Below are 22,348 nucleotides of genomic sequence, written 5' to 3'. Positions count from 1 at the left end.
GTGTGTTTTCAACAACAAGTAGATCTTACTAACTGCATTGGGGCTTTTTTACATTTGGATGTAAGTAAAGCTGATGTCACGCCTCACAGATGTAGCAGTACTCATCCACTTTAACACACGCTCATGGGCAGCGGCTGGCTGGCAACTTTCAGGCTGGGGGCAAACACAAGCACATGGCCCCGGCTTGTCTACAGGAGGAGGGGGGGGAGTGACGGAAAACAAATGTGTGTATGTTTGTTGCTGGGACCTTACCTGCTCTGCTTACCTTGGCAGACTTAGATGGTTATCCTCTATGGCGGGCCGTCCCCACAGGGGTCAGCGCTACTCCTCAGCTCGCCATGCGCCGGATACTCTCTTGCCTCTTGGTGCTGGCTTGACTCCGCCAGCTACAGTACTTGATTATCAACGGACTTAAAATAAGCAGCATGGGGGCATGCTTTTAACTCCTTTGCATATGGATATAATATACTCACTTTACTCACACACATAAGCTCCCCATCCCACACTGTGCTTCCATATCCCACTGTGCTCCCTTCATCTAACACAATACTCCCTCATACCTCATCCCACAATGTGCTCTCCTATCCCCCCCTGTGTATCTCCATGGTCTCAGCAACCCCCACCCCCTTTGTATCTACATGGTCTCAGCCTGCCCCCCGTGTATCTCCATGGTGTGAGCTCCTCCCCCACGTGTATCTCCATGTTCTCAAGTAACCCCCCACCTCCCTCTGTGTGTCTCCATGGTCAGCTACCATCTTTTGTCTCACTACACCTCCCCCAGCTCTCTTCCTCCCTTTGGTCTCCCTCAGCTCCTTCCCCTTCTCTCCAGCAGGCACTTACCTCTCCTAACCTGATCTCTGCTGAGCTCTTCATCACGCTGGCTCCTCCTCTGTTCTTCAGTGGCAGCGCGCGGACGTCATGACATCATGCGCGCTAAGCCAAAAACAAAACAATAAAAATTTTAATGCGCTGGGACATCATGACCTGGAGACCCGGCAGCAAATTCATGCCAGTCTGCGACTGCTAATTACTTCAGCAGCGCAGGCACAGGGGGGAACAAGCCACTGGCCAGGGCATCCATTCCTCTGCCTCCTGCAGCTGTGCCATCAGTGATTGCGCTGAGCAGAAAAATTGTGGGTCCCGGGAACCCCTCACTTTAACAAATTGGGGTTTTTCTCCACTGTTAGTGATTCCCATCACATACCACCGGGGTGTGTGTGAGAGCAGGTAGCAGTTGGGACAGTGCTGGGGGCAGGTAGCAGTTGGGATAGAGGGGGTTAAGGTCAAGGAACGGTTAGGCTAGAGCAGGGGGTAAAGGCAGAAATAAGTTGGAGTGGATCTTGGGTTAGAGAGGAGTAAGTGCAGGCAGCAGTTGCAATAGTGCTGGGAGTTAGAGAGAGGGCAAGTGTAGATGGCAGTATGTGTGTATTGGGCATCTGTGCAGTATATATGTGTACACTTGGTATGTGTGTAGTATGTATGTGTGCACTGGGCATCTGTGCAGTGGACCTGAGACCTATTAGGGCACTTTCAACTTCCCCTGACAGGGCCCCTATAACAGACCTTCACAGTGCCCCTACACCCAGGTGCTGCGCAGTGCCCCTACACCCAGGTGCTGCGCAGTGCCCCTACACCCAGGGGCTGCACAGTGCCCCTACACCAAGGAGCTGCGCAGTTTCCCCCACTCCCCGCAGACACACACACACACCCCTCCTCCTCCTCTCAGTCACGCTCACACCTGGGTCTTGTACTTACAGAGAACTGCCTCTTCCTCAGCGCCAGAGTAGTGTGTGGCATCCCAGTGACAGCAGACGTGACCCCCCACAGTTGCAGCAGCGTTCTGTCCTCCCACCCTGATCCGGAGCCAGAGGAGCGGTTGTAGCATGGTAGATCTTATTTCCCCTTCATGCTAGGGACCTGGAATTGATGTGAGTGAGGGCGGAAGTGCAGTTCATGCCCATTAAGGCCACCTAAAGAAGTAAGTTGTTCCCCACTTAAAGAAGTAAGTTGTCCCCCACTTAAGTTGTCCCCTCGCGGGCTCGCTTCGCTCGCCGCGCTTCGGGCTTGGTGGCTCGCTACGCTCGCCACGTGGTTATAATCCCCCTCTATACCCACTTGGATGGTAGGGAATGACACTGGACACTGGCTTAATGACGTCAGGGTCCTCTCCGTGAAGGGGATTTAGACACGACCGTGGTAGCATGGGGAGAGAGAGACAGGGGCAGTCTCCAGGCTCAGCATTGGCTGCTAAAAGGCAGCCCCACCTCCCTCACAGTGGGGGCTGACCATGCTCAGAGATCCGTGAGGAGACAGGACAGCGAAGCTGGTGGTGTCACGTGACCGGGAGCCGGAGATCTCAGGTCACAGGTGGCTATTGGACAAAGAGATGATGCCGGCTGCAGTGTTTGTAAGGGGACACGGGAAGAAACTGCTGAAGGTGTTATTCACCGGCTGTAATACAGTGCCTCCCGCAGGACCTGCTCAATTTGAAAAAGTGAGTCCCTCGCTGCCTGTGTAGCACGTTTTGCGATCACTTGCCATGTAAATGCAGATCACAGCTGCGGGCGGCCCTGAAACAGCAGAATCGTACCGGCCTGGGGGGCAGATGGCACCCTGCCAGCAGGACCATCCCGTCCCTGCATAGGTGTTGCGTTCACTATCTTCCTTACATGCTTTTTCAAAAGTAGGCAAGTATGCATTAATTGATGTAAAGAATCATCAGGCATAAAAATGCAGTGTGATTTTTTTTTTTTTTAGATAAATGAGACATTGAGCCATATTTACACCTTTTCATAACTTGATTACAAGTGAGATAATGTGATTAATCCTAATACCTTTAAAAAAAATGCCACATATAACACATCCATGATTAGTTATTCTGTCACACACATTGAGAACTGGAATTATTAAGAAACTTTTGAGAACATTGCTTAAGGTATATACACACATCAAAGGTTGCATTATGCATTTTATATTCATTTTCATTTAAACATATCTGACAAGAGGAATAACTGTCCCTAGTGTTACTCTACCCCATAAGTGCCTAATTTTCCTGTGTGGGGGCATCGTGCCACATTCTGCAGTTATCAGCATGCACAGGGAGTTGGACCATGATGACTTAATTTGTAGCAAACTGTATCATCATGGCCTTGTCCCACATACTTCATTAGCATAGTAGATGGGATCTGAGAGACATTCTAGCATTTGTACTTGTAGTCCATTGCATTGCTGTACAGTTTTTTGGAAAGCTAACATGTCCTTGCAGTTGCCTTATTTCAATGCAGTGGAAAATATACAAAGATCTCTAAAGTGCTAGTGAGGTAAAAATTAAAAAAAAAATGACATTTCATTTGTCTTTTTATTAGCTTTAAAAACTACAGGCCAAAAGCCAGTATGTATGTACCCTAAATCCAGGGCTTAAAGTGATCCTGGAGAGGTGGTGGAACTCATCTACCCCACCGTCTACTCCCACTCCCCTCCCCGCCACGCTAGTCTGACAGGCCAAAACAAGTGTGAAAACTGTTCTTTGCACACACATTATTGTGTATAGGAAACGGTACAGTGATGGGCTGGGGGCCGCCTAGACCCCAGGAGCTTTTGGGGCTATGACAGTGTAAAATACATTTTAGATGCTTTATCTTTAGTACTCCTGTCATCAGCTGAGACTACAATGTTAGATCACTTATAAGAAAAAAAAAGTTCTATATCAGTGTTATTTTTCTGTCATGCCTCTGAGTTTTTTTTTATGTGGTCCCCACAAACTAGTCTATGGGGCCTATTCATCAACACTAAAATAACATTTTTAAGGACATTTTCCTTAATTAACACTATTTTAGTATTCATGAAGATACTTAACACAGGAGATATCACTGATATCTCCTTGCTAAGTCCCCCTGCGTTAATTTCCAATTTACATTAGTATGGGGATATGGAAATTATGGTGTTCATCATATTCCGAAAATTATGTATTTTCGGAATTTGATGGTGTTACCATACGCCACTGTGAGGTGGCGTATAGTAGGTAACACTTACCTGCTTTCAGCTGGGCATGTCCCCTGGCGTCTTCCTCCATCCCTCTGGACTCTCTTCTTGCTCCGTCTGCTATGCTGTCATATGTTTTCCCCAGCAGAACACAATAAAGTTTAGAGAAAAAAAATATGTTTTTTTTTTTTTCTAAACTACTGAGTTCTGCTGTGGAGAACACATGACAGCATAGCAGACGGAGCCTGAGGCTGCTGCGCGAGCAGGTAAGTCGAGGACGGAGGGAGGTGAGCGGAGGGGGGAAGGTGAGTGGAGGGGGGACTCACAAAATTACCGTAGTTGTAGGTAGTGCTGCGCAGGCGCTGGGTTAACAAATGTAACAGCGCATGCGCAGTACGGATTCCAGCTGCGGTAATTTAGTGTAGAGAGGGATAACTAACTATTTCCTGAAAAGCTGTCATCGCAAAAATGACAGCTTTTCGGAATAGATAGTTATGGGGAGGAGGAATGATGAAGGTAATTAGGTGCAAGTTCTAAACCAAATTACCTCCAGAGAAAGTTTAGGTATGATGAATAGGCCCCTATGTCCATGGATTCCTAATGTTTTTTTCTTTCCTTACCTATATATTGGCTTATCTGAAATAAGGGACCTCTGAAGAAATTGAGACTCCCTAGGCAGACAGAGAGTGGCTCTCTGTCTGTGGGACTTCTGTGCAGGGACGTGGTGGAGGTGGAACTAGTTCTACCTACCATTAGAGGTGATGGAACTCAGGACCTCATTCAGAGCCGGACGCTATTTGCGCTCGCTCGTTCAGAAAAAAGGGGTGGCTATTCAAATGAACCATTCACTCTTTGCGGTCTGTCCACGCCTCTAGGTCTGAACGAGCGAACAAAACTTGCGGTCGTTTTTTTGAAAACTACGCCCCCTGGCCGCTCGCATCCTACGTCATGTCCGCTATTTATTAGATTAATCGAGTACATCGACCAGCGTATGAACTGCTCGCTAGTTTTGTGGTTGGTTTTTCCTACCACAATCTTGTGAGCAGTTCTGACTATAAAATAACCCAGTGACGTGGTCAATGACGCTGTTGTATTAATTATGCACACCCATAAAATGCCCGTTTTGACCTTTAAGCACGCCTGCGTTCGGATCTCCACTACCCGTTTTCAAGCACCTTCCCCTGTTACCACCCACATACGCCTCCTCCTGTCACTCAAAATAGCAGGCATTCGCTATTTAGCAAACAAACGATTTTCGGCCGCACTGACTGGTTCGCGCATGCGTATTACGATCCGTACGCATGCGCAGTTGTGCAAACATCGCTCGGAACGAATGAGCGGCCACTTACGACCGGCTCTGAATCAGGCCCTCAGTTCCACCCCATTCCTGGCCACTTTAACCCCTGCCTAAATCAGATTTTCTTATTTTCTGCAGCATCTAGATTCAAATTAGAAACATGATTAGATCTTGCACATCAATTAGTTTGAAGTCCACTCATGGTTCCACAAGTCCTTTGTTAGGGTGTCATCCTTGACCCTTTCCTTCTCCCCCCTATACAGTCTTTCTCCCAAACCTACTGTTTCCCAGATCCGTCCTTCTTATTCAAGCTGTCATAATTGCTTGCCTACTGTAATCTACTCCTCTCTCCTGTTCTCATTTCTCACTTCACCCCTCTACAATCTATCCTTAATATGGCTGCCCGCCTCATTTTTCGATCTCATAGCACTACCTAGGAATGGCCATCGACCATCGATGATTACCAAACATTGATGGTTAACCACTGATAGTTGTTGGTTTTGCCATCGATGGTGGAGATCCAATGATTCTCCTCCATCGATGGCTCAAAGCTCCACAATGTTTTTTTTTTTTTGCATCTCTTTCACCAGGGCACAGAGTATAGCTCCACCCCCAGTGTGACCCACCAAGCCCCATACCCTAATCTGATTGGCCCATTGCCCAGGAACTACTAAAACAGGGCTGACCATCAATGTGTGAATCATCGATGGTTTCCCTGCAGATGGTTACACACCATCGATCTTAACCCCCGATGGTACCATCAATGGCTTACCCACTGATGGCCATCCCTAGCACTACCTGTGCTGCCCCCATCTGAGAGTCACTTCACTGGCTTCTGTCCTCTTTGCTCTGCCAACGACTGCCTCCTAGGGATGGCCATATCAATGATTCGGAATCATTGATGGTTTATGGTCAATGTTGAATATTTTACCATCGATGGCTAAGAGCCAATGGTTCTTAGCTATCAATGAACGAGTGGGAGCCGATGTTTTTTTTTTTCTGGACAGGACAGAGCTTAGCTCCGCCCCCCACCCCTCAATGCTGCTAAGCGCCATCCCTGTTTTCTGATTGGCCCGCGGCTTGCCATTCTCCCCTGCAGCAGTGGCCATCAAGGGGTGCAAACCAGTGATGGTACACCATAGATGGTTTGTGTGCCATGGATGGTAACCACCGATGGCCATCCCTATTGCCTCCTCTTTACCTCTCTCATTACCTTCTCTCACATTTGCTTTCACTACTTCTCCTATGCTGCTCCAATCCTCTGGAATGTCTTCCTTAACTTTTTTAAGTAAAGCCTACCAACCCTCTTCCTAATCTTTAACCTCTGCACTGCCCAACTTGACTGTAAGCTCTCACTAGCAGGGCTCTTTTGCCTCTGTATTCTCTACATAAATATGTAATCTGAGCATTGCAATAATTGTATATATATGTAAAGTTATGTTTTCTGTCTGTACCACTTTCTAATTTGTTATGTGTTTTACCCATATGCATGGCGCTGAGGAGCCTTTGTGGTGCCATATAAATAAAAGATAATAATATTAATTTTGTAAATCATGTTCTCAGGAATACAACTGAACACTGAATAACGGGATGCATAACTATAGCAATGACAAAGGTCTCTGAGCCCCAACGCTAACATATTTCTGCAATTGTTCTGTACGTGGTAGCGTGTTTAAACTACTGTGAATCTGACATTTAAACAGTACATTTGGGGATGATAAAGCAGGCTAGAGCAGGTAACTATTATGTAATGTTTGTTGTAAAACGTATTATTTATGAAAACAATGAGCATACAAACAACCAAGGACATAACATTCACAGAGTATACTTAAGATTTGGCGCACAGCATACAATTAAACAATAAGGAAATGCGGATAAGGGTGAGCAGCACAATTACTATTGTCACGTGACACAGACTGTTTATAGCAGAACCGTGCTTTATGATTTAGTTTATGACTAATATTATGCTCAGCAAGAGAAGCTGCAGTGTGTGCTTTGTGATCAGCACTGCCAACAAATGGTTCTCATAAAATGTTCTTGCAGAATAATGTTTATTATGGTGTTTATTCACTAACTTTGTGTATTTCATTCTCTCTAAAGTTTATATCCTGCTGTCTTCTTTCCATTCATAACTAATTCAAGCCCTGCAAATATTGTAGTCTGTTAAATGTATGTAGAACTTTACAGTAAAACACATAGAACACTATTAGTTATAACGTAAAAATGACCACCAGAAATTGCAGGACATATTGCATGAGACAACATGGGAAAATACTAATCATTTAACGAATCAGTTAATTCACAAGCTGAATCAACAGGATATGCAGAACAATCTCTTAGGCTCTCAGTTATATGCTTATCTTTTTCTATTGCTTGAGAAAAGCTGAAGTATTAATGCTGAAGTATTAAAGGCTTCAGTGGTAATAGCTACATCAGAGAAATAATGTAATTGTGTTCAGTATACTTGTGTTTAAATCATATCTCCCAACAAGACTGTTTGTAGAGACAGGATCCCTGTGTGGTCTTGCGGTGAGGGGGTGTGGCCTCAGAGCCGGCCTTAGGCATAGGCACAATAGGTAAATGCCTAGGGGCAACTAGAATGCTTAAGGGCATCCCAAACCTAGGGCAAGTGGTCGATTTTCTTTTCTCTCAGCTGGCTCTGGCACTGATCGCTATCTTAGCAATTCCAGCCATTCAAGAGGAGATGTCAGGACTGAGACTGCAGCAACAGAACACAGAGCCAGTGCTCATTCTTACACTGGCAGAAGGTGTGTTTACTTTCACTTTCTGCCTGATGCTGAGCAGCTGCAGAGGAAGCCAGGCATCGCACGAGGACCCTGCCCAGTCATTCAGGATAAAGGTAAGAGCTAGAAGAATGGGATGCAGATACATAAGGAGAGCAGGGGCTCAGGGAGCTGATAATACTGCTATAGGGGAGTGGGAGGCAGTGATGACACTGTTATGGGGAGAGGAAGCAGAGACAAGGGGGTGCGGAGCTCAGTGTTGATGACACTGCTGTTGGAGGGGGGCACATGAGGCAGAGACACATGGGGAGTGGTGGCTCAGGGTACTAATGACACTGCTATGGGGGTGAGCGGAAGACATATTGGGAGTGGGGGCCCTGGGGGATATGACAATGCTATGGGCATGGGTGGACTCCATCATCCATGATAAGTAGGGACCCAGTGTGTGGACTAGTGATGATGATGATGGTCACCAGGATGAAAGGGGGTAGGGAGTAACAACAAGCTGCAACCATCAGCTACCATTCTACTTAGATGTGCTGCAAAAGACTACATGAGTGCCCTGCAAACTTATAAGCAGTGGATGAAGTGTGGGGGGTCAGCCTGTACTTTGAGTGATAGGTGAGGAGTGCTATGCTGGGAGAGGAGTGCTGTGCTGGCTGAGGGGTGATGGGCACTGTGCTGGGAGAGGATTTCTGGGTGAGGGGTGCTGTGCTATGAGGGGTGCTGGGAGAAGGGTGCTCTGCTGGGTGAGAGGTGTTAGGTGCTGTACTGTAATCTGTAGTGTGAGGGTGAGAGTTGCTGTGCCAGGTGAGAGGTGATGTCTGCTATGCTGTAATCTGTGCTGTGAGGGGTGGTGTGCTGGGTGAGGGGTGCTTTTCTGTGAGGGATGCTGTGCAGCTAGGGGTGCTGTGATGGGAGAGCCTGTGGTGCTGTGCTGTGAGCGGAGAATGTGCCCTATAGAATGCATTCTAAGGTGGGGGTATAAAGGAATTTCCCCTAAAACCTGTCCCTTTTTTCTTTAGTTAGTTAGCAGAGTGCTGTGAGGGAAGAGCCTCTGCTGGGGGCACCAGCCAAAATCTTGCATAGGAGACCAAATTGGTTAGGGCCGGCTCTGCGTGACCTCACAGCACGTCCCCGTTTTCAGCACTCTGGGGATAAAGGGGATACACCTAAGGAGGCAAACTACAAAATTCATCATTAAAATAAAAATGATCTTTTAATGTTATAATATTAAAATGTCTATTTCGGTAGTCCACTTAATAGATTGGTGAGTAATATTTCAGTAAAATATATAAGAACAAGTAAGAGACCATCCACATCTATAGAAGTGAAAAACGAAAAGTGATATAAAATAGTTAGGGGAACCTACTTAATATTATTTTGAAATACCATTATATTAAGCAGGAGGTACAGGAGTTGCCAGCCATTACAGGAGCCATCCCCATAATTTTCCGTTGGAATGGTATGTAACAAGCTCAGAGCTTGCCTGCTGCCGAGAGGGATCTTGTTTATACAATTTGTATCAGATCACACATATGAATCCGGACGGCCGCACATAAGTGATCACTTTACTTCTTGTTGATCGTTGGGTCGAGCGTTTATCGATCCCCGTGTCCCAGCGACTATAGCTTTATACATTGAAAAATATTCCATTTTGCTGCAATATGTAGCGATAAGGAATGTTACCTTTTGGGTATATTGCAAAATGTAATATATATGCTCCATAGCGTAGTATTAATCCTACTGCCCTGCAAAGAGTTTGAACATGTGCAAGAAATGGTCTATGGGGAGATTTCAGACACCTATATATTTCTGACATTACTTTAATTACTTGCCTGGCCTAGCCACATCAGATGAGACCATGTGGTTGGACTTGCCCTGATATGGTCGAATCTGATGTGACTAGTTAGAAATGCCCAGTGGGCACTAGGACCTGGAGCGGCTCTTTGCCTTCTGCACATGTGCGTCCCCTGAGTATCTCCTGCTTATCGGGAGACCCTATTTCCACTGTGCCACCACCGCACATTATATTAACCATTCCACTGCCACCACTAATAATCTCCATGCAGTAAGTGCATACCTGGCGCACCACAACGCCCAGCAAACACCACAAATGCTCCTGCTGACCTGCCATGTGGACTAACCTCCATCTGCACACCGCTGCCACCTACAACCGTAGTGTCTGCCAATAATTACAAATCTGTTTCTCATCACGGTTAATGCCAGCAGCCCAAGAGAGATGCACAGACACATGATAGCAACTGCTTCTTAATACTAAAGTCCTCATGAGGCACTGTGTGCATATGGCTTTGAAATACTGAGATGAAATAAAAGGAAAACAATAGAAAACAGATGAGTCTTGGAAATGCATCACATGCTTCATGGTTTTATCAAGATTACTTTCTTTTCAAGGGAACTAATTTTCTCCCATCTTAGATACCATATATCATACTTCTTATCTCATACACAGTTATATATTAAGTGCGTACATACATCCTTTTCAAACATTTCCTTACATTCCCCTCACACCTTAACTCTGCAGATTGTTAACAAAGAGAAGTACAGATGGACTTGTTGAAATGGTCATGATCAGATGCACTTTAAGAAATCAGTGGGCCTGTTTGCACAAATTCCACCTACACTACTCTTTTTATACTGCTGTCAGAATTTATTTTTCCCTCCTCCTACACTAGTTGGCCGGACTCATACTTCCTTGGGAAGAGGCATCGATGCTGTGCAAACGTCGATGTCTGGAGGTCAAAGTCTGATGATTTTGCAGCAGGAGCCAGGAAGTTGAATATGAACAAACATTAGCACAAAACATTGATCGTGGGAAAACAGCAACCTCTCATCATTTATGTATTTGTGCTGATGTTTGTTCATATTCAACTTTCCGACTCCTGGCTTCTGCTATGTTCTGATTGGTGCCGAACTCCCGGAGAAGACAGTGACAGCTGGTATTGTACATAGATGTTAAACAAGTATCAATACTTTGTTGTCAGTGTCCCATGTGATTTTTTTGTGTGGGGGAGGTGTGGCTGGGTTAGGAGGCTAATTAAGAAATTGGTAGGGGTGTTTCGGAGGCCCTGCTGTTTCATTTGTACTGGGTCCTCAATTTCTGGTGCCAGCCCTTATTGCTACTATTTTTTCACGGGTATGGTATATTATGCCGACATTCCGAATGTCGACAACACAATTTCGACATGGTCTGAATGTCGACAACACAATTTCGACATGGTCTGAATGTCGACATTCAGGGTGTCGACGTGTCCAGTAGACTGACATTTACCATGTTGACATTCACAATGTCATCACTGATGTAATTTTGACATTGCCAGAATATTGACACTATTAATGTCGACAGTCAGGATATTGGCAATGGTATTTTAAGATAAACCTAAGCCTAACCCTAAACATAACTGCAGCCTAAACCTAACGCTAACGTAAGCCTAACCTTATCCGAACCACAACATCAACATTACAGATGTGTCCACATACATCTAGCTTCCTTGCACATTAAACAGCCCTCCTAGTCACACCATGCCATGGCGCAAGTTGGTAGCGCAAAACATCTTTTAAAATGCGTCTTATTCACAAAGTAATGCTAATAGGATGCACAATAGTTAAAAATTATATTCGGCATGCCTACAGTATATTCTGTGCGCGACTGCGATTATATCTGCATGCAAAATGGTACGTTTAAATTGTCACAGCCGCTGACACTGTCTGTAACGTAGCATTTCGCATACAGATATAACCGCAGTCGCACACAGAATATAGGCATGCTGCATATCATTTTAATCAGCAGAAGCTGCTTGTGCGTAATATTTGCTTTGCGAATAAGAGGGATTTTTAGGGGAAAAGTTGCATGAAAAGATGCCCGGTGCTACCAAGTTGCACGGCGCTCATGTGTTATGTGTAGTGTGACTTGTAGTGCTTGGAGGATAGAGATATGTGGACACATCTGTATGTCAGTTTCGACATCCTGAATGTCATACCAGCTTGAAATTATGATGTTGACAGTCTGAATGTTGACATAATGAATACATTATTTTTTTCATACTCCTGCCCAGAAATTGTATACCCAAACTAGTCCATTCCAGTTACTTTTATAGACCAGGCTCCATACATTTTTTATTGAGCAGCCAATATTAATTTATTATTTTAATAAGGAGCAAAGTAAATGTATATGCATTTGGGGGCGATACTGTTTGATTTATGAGAGGGCAAAAGTTTTTATTTCATGATGAGGCACAATTTATGCATACTTATGACACTACAATTTACAACATGCCTTAAAGTATGGTACTATGTACAAGTTTTAATAGTTTAGGCTCCTTGAATTCAGGAAATTTGAATGTAATATTTATTTAACATGGAGACCAAATAATATTATTGTTCAATAGCCACAGATTTTTCTTTCCTTGTAAATGATACACAGGTGATCCAAATAAAAAAGGACCAATTACATTTCACTTCTGAAAAGCTGCTTTTATTTCCATCATATATAATACGACTTATAATGTTCATAACATCAGCATGCACATATATTTAGCTGCATACAGTGAGGCTAAGTTTAAAAATAAGCAATCTTTGTTGAGAAAATTTGATGGGACTGATTAGTATGTGTTTTTAAGTTGAAGAGTTTGCTGGGTAAATTACTAAATACAGCAATCATAATAACCATATGTATATATGAGTATATTATGGATTGCATTAACTCTATTAAAGTGGAAAAGTGTGCATTTGCTGAGTGTAAGGATTTTGTTTCATGCCATGATCTTTCAATTTTACACACAGAATTAAAAACGGTCACTAATCAGAGACCAGTAAGTTCACAAAAAAACCTTTTCTTTGGTATATAACACAGGTGGAGCCCCCACAATCTGTTATTTCACTCCTTTGGTGGCAAAGGACTTGAGGGTGGTCCAGGGACATTCTGTCAGGATGAGGCTCAATTGGGAACTTCCTCTCTGCTTTTATCTACTCATATTATTTCTGGGTCTGCACCAATTAGAATTTACTGTGTAATATACAATACATATGACTATTAATAATGACTTTTGTACAAGACACACTAGTAATATTTGTAACATGTGCACTTGCTAGAAGCTATGATGCTTTGTGGTTTATACCTTGCAAAATTATTATAGGATATATAACTAATTGTCACAGAAACACCAGCATTGGTATTTATGGGTCTGTTTAGAAAGCAACAGCAATATTTAAGATTTTATTACACTGCTTATTGCACTTGGGCTTCCAGTGCCACTTTCTATTAAAAAAGAATCCGTAAAAAGAAATAATAAAATATAAAAAAAATATTTAAAAAACAAACAATAAATACAAATGATAGTTTATAAACAAATTGCTATTTAAATAAATACAACATTATCTAATCTATCTCTGGCTATAGTGAAAGGAGAACAGCCTGAACTGCTGCTGTCCCTTGTTAAATAGGCTTTCCTATGATTTGCATGAATAGCCAGCTGCAAATCGCTATTACCAGTGATACAGGATGATAGCAATTTTTGGTCTTTATAAACATTAAGAAGCCAGATTTAGGGCTTTTCTCAGAATCATAAATAGAGTAGACCAGTCTTGCAAACCACCTTTTATTTCTGAGGCAGCATAATCTGACAGTATTTAAATCTCTGTGTACTGTAACAGGCAAGTATGAAGGAACAACCCTTCATTCCTGTACACAGTCACACAATGATGTAAAAGTAGGGGAATAATCAACCAGAATTTTAAAGTTTGGAGACTGACAGCACATGCACAATGTGTGCCAGCTAAACTCGGCACATTCATAATGGAAATAACCGGCAAAGTATGATGGCATGAAATGTTGGCACCAACCTATGCACATCGGTCTAATGCACTAAAAAATAGGTTAATCCTACCCACCTGTCACAGGGAAGTGGAAACTTCATAATGAATCTGGATATCATACACAAAGATTACTTCATTGGGGACCTCTGCTTCCATATGTCTATCTATCTGCCTCCAGGTTACTTTAACTTCAATTTTTTCCTTACATTTGCTCAGTTTCCCCTTGTTTCTGTTGCTCTGATAAGTTTTAGGGGCCTATTTGTGAATTCCATAAAATCCCTATATTCTGCAAAAACAGCTGTTTTCACCGGAGGTAGGGATTCTGGAGTTTTCAGAGGCTACTGCCGGCGGTGGCCATTGCCAGTGGCGTAACTCCGGGAGGCAATGGATGGGTTTCTCTCAGGGCGTAAGGTGTGTGTGTGTGATTGAGAAATGCAGTCCTGGGCTGCTTGCTGCCCCTTTAGCATTGGAGAAGCAGCATGTGGCTGTGTAGGCCCTATTCCCTTTACCTTTCTACATCAGGAACAGGTCATTTAGGCTGATCTCCAGGACTGGTACATTAATAAGGGGGTGCATGGTCCCCGTTCCAAGGGCTACTAGTTCTGGGGCTCTTTTGTATCTTACTGGTTGATTGGACCAGGTTAAATAATAAGGTTAAGCGTTGTCTCTGAGAGTAAAGGGTAAAACAAATAAATAAAAATAAACATGTTTTACAAACATAGTTTAACTGAATAAATGATTCACTGGCCACACTATTTGTACTTCTTAAAATACAGTGGTGTATCTACTATGGCTGTGCACACAATCCCTTGAGTCAAGAATACCCGCATTACCAACCCTGCACCCACAGATGACAGTACCATATTTCCAAAGTTCTCTTCGGGAGGGTAAGGGGAGTGAGTGCCTCCACAAAGAGCACTGAAAAGATGGCACTGTCAAAATATACCACCACTGGGTCAGAGACTTTTCTATCTTCTGCATAGGCAAAAGCGCCATAATTCTGTCGGGAAGGGGGCCCATGCATATATCCTAACAGGAGCCTTCTCCAATCCCACTAATGAGGACTGCTCTGGAAAATGCCCCTATTTTGGTAGATTTGCTGCACTTGGAAAAATATGTATTGTGAGGAAAGTAAAAAAAAATACAACACCACTCAAAGCCTAATTTCAACAATATACCAAATTCTTCTTCCCATAACCAGCCTTTAAAAGAGCCCCATGAATTGACATGGGAGACTGATGTAGGAGAAACTCTGACCCCTGAGGAGTGGTCAAACATCAGATCTGACATTTCTAAAAGCTCTATTTCAGTCAGAATTAAGGAGAATTCATATAAACTCTATTACAGCTGGTATCTGGTCCCTTTTCGCCTACATTCGATATACTCAACGGTCTCCCCGATGTGTTGGAGATAGTGCGGGCAACGGGAAACCATGCTGCATATATGGTGGTCATGCCCTCAAGTTCAACAATATTGGAAAGATGTCCATAAATTAATTAAGGAAACTGTAGATGTTCAAATTCCACTTACCCCATTATTCACTCTACTATCACGCCCTATTCCAAATACTACCCGACCTGCACAAAAACTCATCAAGCATATTCTGAACATGGCTAAGTGCCAAATAGCAGCTGATTGGAAATCTACTACTCCCCCCCCCCCCCCCCTAACTATCTACCATTAATGCAATATGGATTACATATAACATGGAGCGGATATCCTCTGTGTTGCATGATATTCCAGATCAATTCATCAAAGTATGATCTCCATGGACTTCCCACTTTAATGCTGAACCCCCACTTACAACAATTTAAAAACTTTTTCTTAATGATATCTATGGCACGATGTTGAACTGCATTGGCTGGCACTCTCCCCACCTCCTATTTCCTATTTTCTTATTTCTTACATATTTAACCTTTTTTGCCCCTCATTTTCAATTTTTCCCTCCCTTCTCTCTTCTTTTCCCCTACCCTATTTTATAATATTTTTCTTTTTTAAATTATTGTTGTTATAATACAATGATATATTATAAATATAGGCCCTCATTCAGAGCCGTACGCTCTGAGCAGAGCGCACGCTCTGAATGAGGGCCGGGCTCCATTTTCATGGAGCGTCCTCCTGGACGCTCGTATAGCTGTGGGTCACCACCCACAGGCTATACGAGCATGCATTGTGATGGTCGCAATGGTCGAGACCATTGCGACCATCGAATTTGCGAGCCGGAGCCTGCGGTTGAGGTTTTCAACCGCAAGCTCCGGAGTGATTTTGGCTCTATCAGAGCCAAAATCACTCCCACTGACATCACTAGTGATGTCAGTGGGCCGGCTTCTGACGGGAGGCGTTCCCGTGGGAACGTCCCCGTCAGGGAGGCACGCCCCCGGCACGCCCACCAAAGGGGGCGTGCTGTCAATCAACATTGACAGCACGCCCCCTTTGATCGGACACAACGAGCGAAGGACTTTCCTTCGCTCGTCGCGTCTGGCGCATGCGCACGACGGAGCTCCCTCCGTCGTGCGCATGCTCAGTCCATAACATCGACCCACTTGCGAGCGGACAGCCGCTCGCGAGTGGGTCTGAATCAGGCCCATAGTCACTAATTTCTGTAATTGTTGATAGCCAATTATTATGTTTTATATTATTGTCAAATTGTATTTGTGGGAAAAAAAAATTCTTTAATAAACAGAGCTTTAAAAAAAAAAAACATATGGAATAAAAATTAAATGTAATTTTCCATGTGCGAATAATATTTTACTATTGACTTTGTCTAACCCCATTTAGCTTGGAAGGCTTGGTGCACATGTCTCCTCTAATCCACAACCCCTGCGGACAAACTTCCACATAAAGAGGAGCAATTGCACAGAAATAGTTGCATGTAAAAAACAAAACATGATGTGTGCCACAGAGCACAATTCTTCATATTCAGAAATGATTCATACTGTACTACATTTTTTACACTTTCATTATATTTTATAAGCTGAAACACATTTATGTGCACATGAAAGTACATTGATGTCTGTTCTGCGCCTTTATATAATCAACCTTTGACTTTATTTGGTATTGCTCCAACCCTATTCACTGAAAAATGTCCCTGGCTTTCCCATCATATGTTACTCCTTATTATAAAACCATGTCTTGTATTGATTTGTTCTATATGACTAACTTTAATTTACAAAACAGGCCTACATAACTCCTCTAGAAATTTGCAAAATACAGACAAGTAGTTAAGACCTTCAGATTATCTCTGCATAAGTCATTTATATTTAAATTAAGTTCATTACCTTTTCCTCACATCATGCACTAAACGTGAATGATTGTCTAATATCTTTTGACAACGAAAGACAGACTGTAAAATGTGTTATTATAACTACAAACAAAACAATTGTGCCAGTAGGTATGTAAACAGTTAAAGCGGAACACTATAAAATATATTATTATGGAAAAATCACCTTTTTAATCCGTTATCTGCTTTCTGTCAATGTCTTATGCTTACCCAAAAAATTATTTATCAGTTTTAATTCTCTGTTACTTAATTATCAGAGTTTCAGCTTTAACATATCTCTGAAGTGTGCCAATTTAGGTTGGACAGTCCCGATTTGAAGGCTCTTTACAATCTGTGGGGATCTGTCCTGTGGTGAGACTCTTGGGAGGTTGTCATGGCCAGGGTTTCTTGGCATGGTAATCACTGGGTATTACCTGTGAGGTCGTTAAGGCGGGTGGTCTCTGGCAGCAGTGCTGGTGTTTGGCGAGGGGCATTGGCTGCGCGTGGTTCTGTGCGGGCACATTGTCACTAGGCCTGGTGAGGGCTGGCAGTGTTTCCATTCCATTGGCATGGGCGCCGCCATCTTGCCTGCGGCCATGTGATTCCGGCTGTCCAATCCTGGTAGGTCATATGCTCCTTCCAGCCAGTTACAGCGCGGCACTGAGTATTTAGGAAGGTCCAGAGCCTTCCTTCCTTGCCAGTGCAACGTGTTTTTCAGCTGCAGCTGAAAGAGAGTACCTATGCCTTACCTGCCTGCCTGTCTGTTATGCTACTAGCCTGAACCTTGCCTGCTCCAACCTGCTGGATTTACCCTGCACCCTCCACGTACCTTTCACCTGCCTGAGTACCTGAACCTGCTGTTCCCTGCACCTTGCCTCCCTTCACTCCCAGCTGGACTGAATTACCTCAGCCTGCATTTGTTACAGCTCACCATACCTGCATTCGTTACAGCGCATCATTCCTGCATTCAGTTATAGCTCATCATACCTGCATTCTGTTTCAGCTCACCATACTTGTTTACTGGACTGTTCCTGCCTGTCACTATCTGGACATTTTCCCATTAACCCCCACAACAGTTATCAAGTGCACTTTAGTGCTAAACCTGGACTTTTCATTTGCCATTCCCATGTCTTCTAAGTCACCTATTGAAAACCCCACTTTTTCCTTTAAGTCTGCTTCTGTGTCTGCTCCTATCACCACCCCGGGTCCACAACAAATTCAGAACCTCACAGAGGTACCTTACCGTTTACTAAGAGCAGCGCTGATTGAGTGTTACTGGCATTCGTAGCAATTAATGAATATTTGGGGAGTTCAGCATGTCTACATGCTAACAATATTGGCAATCAGTAATGTCCCAGTGTTTGCGGCTTTAGTCACAGGTTGCGGCTAATGTTGCAAAACAGTGGTTGTGGCAGTAAGTATGTCCCTAATCCTAACCCTAAACCTAATGTTATAATTTCGCATAATGTCTGCATTTCACTTATGAACATTTGCAAAGTCAACATTGTACTGTTGAGATTATGAAACGACATTGTGACCATCGACATGCTGACCACAACCCGTGTTTAAAGGGGGGTAGCTAAAGGCAGCCCAGGCTTCATGAGGTCACACTGACCATGGTGACTCCCTGAAATAATTTTGGAATGGCTTCAATACTAAGGGATATGTTTGTCAACATATGACAGAAGTACTGGTTTTCTATACCCACTTGTAGCAGCAATAGAAAACTAAATATTGCCATGATTTATCAATAAATAACATTTGTCTATAAAATCTTGCCAATGCAGAGGAAGAACACCAAACAGAAGGTTAACTTCAACACATCTCCCAGCAGTCTTAATTTGAGGTTTCTATCTCGCCCATGGAAATGTCTGTCCCGCAGTCGGAAGCATATGAGTACATGTTATTCACAGAGCAGCTCCTGCTACTGTTGTTCCTGGCATTGAATGGGTATTTAGAGTGAGAGGGCAGGTGACTAAGGGGCAGTCTAGCACTGAGCTTAAAGTTCCACTTAGATAAGGTAAAAGAAAAAAATAAACAAATCAAAATATAATAATAATAATAATAATAAAAATAGCCATTGAGAAAATAAGTTATTCTAAGAATAAATTCTTTTTATCATTCATTCTCTTCTTCTGTCCCCATCCTGAGAAGAACTATAGTGGTACTTAATGCCTGGGGTGACTCTTTAATAGATCATTATATCCAGAAAAACATGTATTATCATAAAGTTATGCTTGAAAGAATGAGTTCCTCCTCCATGTAGTAAAGCCATGGAATAGCCAGGTGTGGAACACCTAGGTTTATGGAGAGACAAAGCCTCACGCCCTCACCTGCAACAGAACCATATGTTTCTCCAGTTTGATCAAGTTCAAGGAACATATTTATTAATTCTCGAAAAGACCTGTCTCAGCTGTTTTTGCAGGAGATTAAACTTTTTACTATTTAACAAGGCTATTGCCAGCTGTGGCCATCACCGAGCATTACCAAGTGGTGTCCTTATCTGGAAATCTAGGCATCGACTATTTAAGAAGAACAACGGTAGTGTTGCTACTGTCCATAGATCACTTTTACCATCTCAGGAATTGTAAAGTCTTCCACTGTAAAGCCGGCAGACATATGTGCTGAAGGTACTTGGTCTGACTGGTGAAGCGGTAAGTGTCTGATTACTGCTGACAGCCAGTATTGCAGAGCAATTCAGCATTACTCAGCTGTCCTGATGATACACCTGTATATCAAACACTCTGCACCTCCTCTCTCAGCATTAAGGCAAGTGTATACATAAATTCAATCACTTTAGTAACCTCACTAAATAAATAGTCTGATAACATGTGCAAGAAAAAAGCATTGCCACTTACTATGGTCCATAGGAACCTGCACTGCAAAGACACTTTCCAGTCTCGAAATGACACTCTCCATTGAAACAGTCAGTGCAGACAAAGGCACAGTTCTCACCGTAAGTGCCATTGCGACATTTTGTTTCACACCTAAAAATGAAAGATTTTGTTTTAAATACATACATCCTACTGTATAAGAAGCATGTGCAGACATCAACTAAACATGTAATCACTTTCTATACTTATTTAAAGCAGTTTTACCAGCTTCAATTAGCTGATACCAACTCATGATTATTTACAAAAAAAAGTACTGGAAAATAAAATGCATGGCCAAATGTAATAGGATGAGAGTTTAGAAAATGTGAGTGTAAACTCTCACACTGTTTAAACTCGGCCAACGTAAAAGAGTCCGAAAACATGCAAACTTTTTCAGACTCAAAAAACTTTCACGATTTAAACTCTCATCCAGATGTTTTCCTAGTTTGAAAATACAAAGTCGACCAATGTTTAGTGTGAGAGTTTACTGCTAAACTCTCACATTTTCTAAACTCTCATCCTATTACATTTGGCCTTCATTATTTTATAAAACTAGGCTTAAACACTGCTCTGGAGTTATAAAGACAAAAAACTGTTATAAAGACAAAAAACTATAACAAATAAAATGTTCTAAATGCTTGAAATGCTGAAATATGCTGATCCTCGTTCAGCAGTACTTTTCAGGCTGTTAAACTAGTGCATCAGTGCATATTCTAGTGATATCTTCTTATACCCCGATAGTCCTAATTTTGGTATGTCTACCCGGTTCTTTGTGCCTGAATGGGATGTTAGATTTCGGAATTGGGGGTGAATTCACAGGTATGTGAACATGTTTGTATGGATGTGGGTGAGCTTTGAGGCTGATTAAAGGCATGATTTTCCTGTATTTTACTGTATTCAATATAATATGCTTCTACTTATGTTTATTTATTAACATTTATTTACTGTAGTGCACATATAGCATGTTACAATGTATATTTCAGTCATTTACAATTACAACAGCCCCTGTCCCGTGGAGCTTACAATCCATATTCCCTATAACATGGACACAGGCACACAAACTAGGTTTAATTTTTTGTCAGAAGCCAATTAACCTATACCAATGAACTTCTTTTTTTTTGAGTGTGGGAGGAAACTGGAGCACCCAGAGGAAACCCCACAAACAATGGAGAACATACAAATTCCACACCAATGGGACATGACCGACAATTGAACTCATGACCTCAGTGCTATGAAGCAGTAATGTTAACCACTATGTCTTCCGTGCTATTGATCAAACGACACCAACATACACTACATCTTTTTGCTTACCTCAACATATCTCCCAACCCGACATCTCCGCTCTGTACAAGATTTGCCTCTCTCATCCACACACATTAATTACCTGCTCCCATTCTCAGTTACAGGACTTTTTATGGTCTGCACTGCATCTGTGGAATGCCCTCCCTCGTACAACAAGACTTTCTTCTAGCCTCCAAACCTTCATGTGTTCCCTGAAAACACACTTTTTTAGGCAAGCTCATTAAAATTCTAGAACCACCTGACTAACCTTAATAAGCTATTCTACTCAATTACCTCCCTTCTATACAGTCTACACACAATTTTACATCGGTTCTCTTTATACACTCACATAACTGACTGACCACCAACCAAAATTTCTGTATGGCTGGATCAGGTAGCCCACCCAGAACATTTGCATTGTGGCTGGACCGATATACAATATGTAGCACTTATTCTCATATATCAAACTCCTATTTCCCTATAGATTGTAAGCTTGTGAGCAGGGCCCTGTTACCTATTTGTCTGTCTGTTATGACCCAGTATCGTTTTATAACTTCTTTTGTTCCCAATTGTAAAGCACGAGGGAGTATGCTGGCACTATGTAAATAACTGTTAATAATAATGTTTATAATGGTTTGTAGGATTAGGAATGGGGCTTCTTTGATGCTGATTTTGCTTTTAAAAAATGTTGGTACTTGTTTTTCAGTGGAATGGAATGTTGCACAGCAAATCTATATGACGTCAAACAGAGGCAGCTCCAAGTCAGCCCAAACTGAGATTATACAACTGATGTAACACAATTTGAACTGGTCCACCATGATAGTGGAGAAATCAATAGTGGGCTCCAATGCCTGAGGGCCCTTCGCTTCCTTATATCCAATATCATAACTCCTCCAGATTTCTCCTCTCCTCCGCATTGAACCTAGACTGCAGAGCCTAACCAAACGTGACAAACGTGTATACAGTAGTAGAGGGGGAGTGATGTGGCAGATGGGTGGACTATTAAAACAGTAGTCTTGCTCCCTCTATGAGATAACCACAACCCCTTTATCAGAATACTACTGTTATTCCCCTTTTC

At 42.8% G+C, this 22,348-nt stretch overlaps 1 protein-coding gene across 1 annotated transcript in view; it reads right to left on the bottom strand.

The window, feature by feature from the left end:
- Nucleotides 1-22,348, bottom strand: part of SCARF2 (scavenger receptor class F member 2) — a 236,101-nt gene that overhangs the window by 65,448 nt on the left and 148,305 nt on the right. Inside the window, 1 exon segment of the mRNA XM_088465505.1 lies at nucleotides 19,975-20,103. Coding sequence (XP_088321631.1) covers nucleotides 19,975-20,103 — 129 coding nt within the window.

Source organism: Taudactylus pleione, unplaced genomic scaffold, assembly GCF_031769625.1.
Source record: "Taudactylus pleione unplaced genomic scaffold, aTauple2 ptg000062l, whole genome shotgun sequence".
In the NCBI taxonomy this organism is placed as follows: domain Eukaryota; kingdom Metazoa; phylum Chordata; class Amphibia; order Anura; family Myobatrachidae; genus Taudactylus; species Taudactylus pleione.
This window is presented reverse-complemented; position numbering and strand designations above follow the sequence as displayed.